Source organism: Trichogramma pretiosum, unplaced genomic scaffold (genome assembly GCF_000599845.2).
Source record: "Trichogramma pretiosum strain Unisexual culture from Peru unplaced genomic scaffold, Tpre_2.0 scaffold495, whole genome shotgun sequence".
Lineage (NCBI taxonomy): Eukaryota > Metazoa > Arthropoda > Insecta > Hymenoptera > Trichogrammatidae > Trichogramma > Trichogramma pretiosum.
Genome location: NW_019641162.1, coordinates 1 through 1,456, shown reverse-complemented (window position 1 = coordinate 1,456; position 1,456 = coordinate 1). Strand labels below are relative to the sequence as shown.

The following is a 1,456-nucleotide window of genomic DNA, read 5'->3' as shown; positions in this document are numbered from 1 at the left end:
AAATTTTTTTTTTTTTTTTTTTAGTACTCGTGCAAGATAATTTGATTATCGCTCCGAGCAACATATTGATTTTGTTGAAATTATCGTGGCTCGATCGAACTTGGATTAAGAATTGTATGCAATCGCTTGCGATCTCTGCGCCTGTCGCGATTTTTTTCCGGTTCGTTGCTCGATCGTTTTTAAGCTGCGAATTGTTTTTAACTTTACAAATATAATATATGTATAACGCGTACGACAGCTGGACTCGGGATCGAACTCGGGCATTTATTCCCAATACTGCTTCCATTTGGAGTACAATTTCATGGCGATCTGCTCGCTGTCACCTGGGAAAGGGTCGAAGTAATTAGAAAAAAACTTGGGCCGACTTTGCCGAGCGATGGCTTACCGATCGGCTGGGTAGGATACTCCTTGGTAGAGTAGCTGAAGGGCAACTCGACCTCCCGGAAGATGAGCCGTTTGACTTTCTGAGCCGAGAACTTGTCGCCGGTTCGCAGGGCCCGCAGCAGCGCCTCGAGGAAGACGGCCCAGCGCGGCCGGAAGTAGTCCACCACGACGCCCGACCACTGCTTGTTCGCGTAGTCGACGATCTCCCCGTTGGGGCCCCACAGCGTGATCTGATTGCGGGCGTTGAACTCGTGATTGGCGCGCATGTAGGCGTCCGGCGCGGCTTTCCTCGCCTCGTCCAGCCAGCGGCCCAGAAGAAAGTCCGGGCTCGAGGCCAGTATCTCCTCCAGGTCGTCGAACAGCTCCAGCAGCCGACTCGAGTGCTCTCTGCGGACGATAGAAACTCCTTTTATTCGACGGCTCGTTGAACGACTCCTGAAAATAGCTCATCAATTACGCCAATTCCGTGACGTTCTTCGCCTCGAAGGCTTTGACGATGTCTCCGTAAATGAAGTCTGCCGTGATTTGCAGTGACTGTCTCGTTATGTCGACCAGATCGTGCCTGTACAAATCGTTCACGTCCGTCGCGTTGGTGAACAGGACAAAGTTTTCCCAGATCAGTAGAAATTCACGCAAGTCGTACCAGTACTGCGACAAAAATCAACCGAAATAGGAGACTCGAACGATCGGCGCGCACAGCGACTATCTTATGCATACCCAAGTTTTTATATTGAGACTTGGACGCTTCGTTATGACGTAGTGACCTCTGATATTGATTACATTGCTGTAATTGTAAATTCCGAGCCCCAGCCCTTGCCAGGATATCCTCATGATATCGTCGACCCTGCCGTAGCGTCGCTCCGCGTAATCGGCGAACCTGCAATAAATATAGCAACGATATTTGTGGCTCGAGTCCGACAAAAGTGAAAAATAATATATCCACGCCACCAACCACTGATAGAGATTGGCCGGTTCTTTTCTGTAAGCCGTCTCGAGCATGAACTCGTAAATCACGTAATTTTGATTGATACCTTCGGGAGTCAGACCCGTGCCGATCATAGTGCTGTTCTCC

At 49.7% G+C, this 1,456-nt stretch overlaps 1 protein-coding gene across 1 annotated transcript; it reads right to left on the bottom strand.

Moving 5' to 3' along the window:
* Window positions 1–82: 82 nt before the first annotated feature.
* LOC111693473 (alpha-N-acetylglucosaminidase-like) lies at window positions 83–1,443 on the bottom strand. The gene is made up of 5 exons (XM_023458131.1): window positions 1,337–1,443; window positions 1,102–1,261; window positions 842–1,032; window positions 386–771; window positions 83–323 (listed from the first exon to the last, which is right to left on the bottom strand). The coding sequence occupies exons 1-5, from the start codon at window positions 1,441–1,443 to the stop codon at window positions 265–267; spliced, it is 903 nt and encodes a 300-aa protein (XP_023313899.1). The 3' UTR covers window positions 83–264.
* Between the last annotated feature and the right edge of the window lie 13 nt (window positions 1,444–1,456).

Coding starts and splice junctions, on each gene's coding strand:
- LOC111693473 (XM_023458131.1), bottom strand. CDS start 1,443: ATGATCGGCACGGGTCTGACTCCCGAAGGTATCAATCAAAATTACGTG. Junction 1,262..1,336: donor CCGGCCAATCTCTATCAGTG/GTTGGTGGCGTG, acceptor TATTTATTGCAG/GTTCGCCGATTACGCGGAGC. Junction 324..385: donor GTATCCTACCCAGCCGATCG/GTAAGCCATCGC, acceptor ACCCTTTCCCAG/GTGACAGCGAGCAGATCGCC.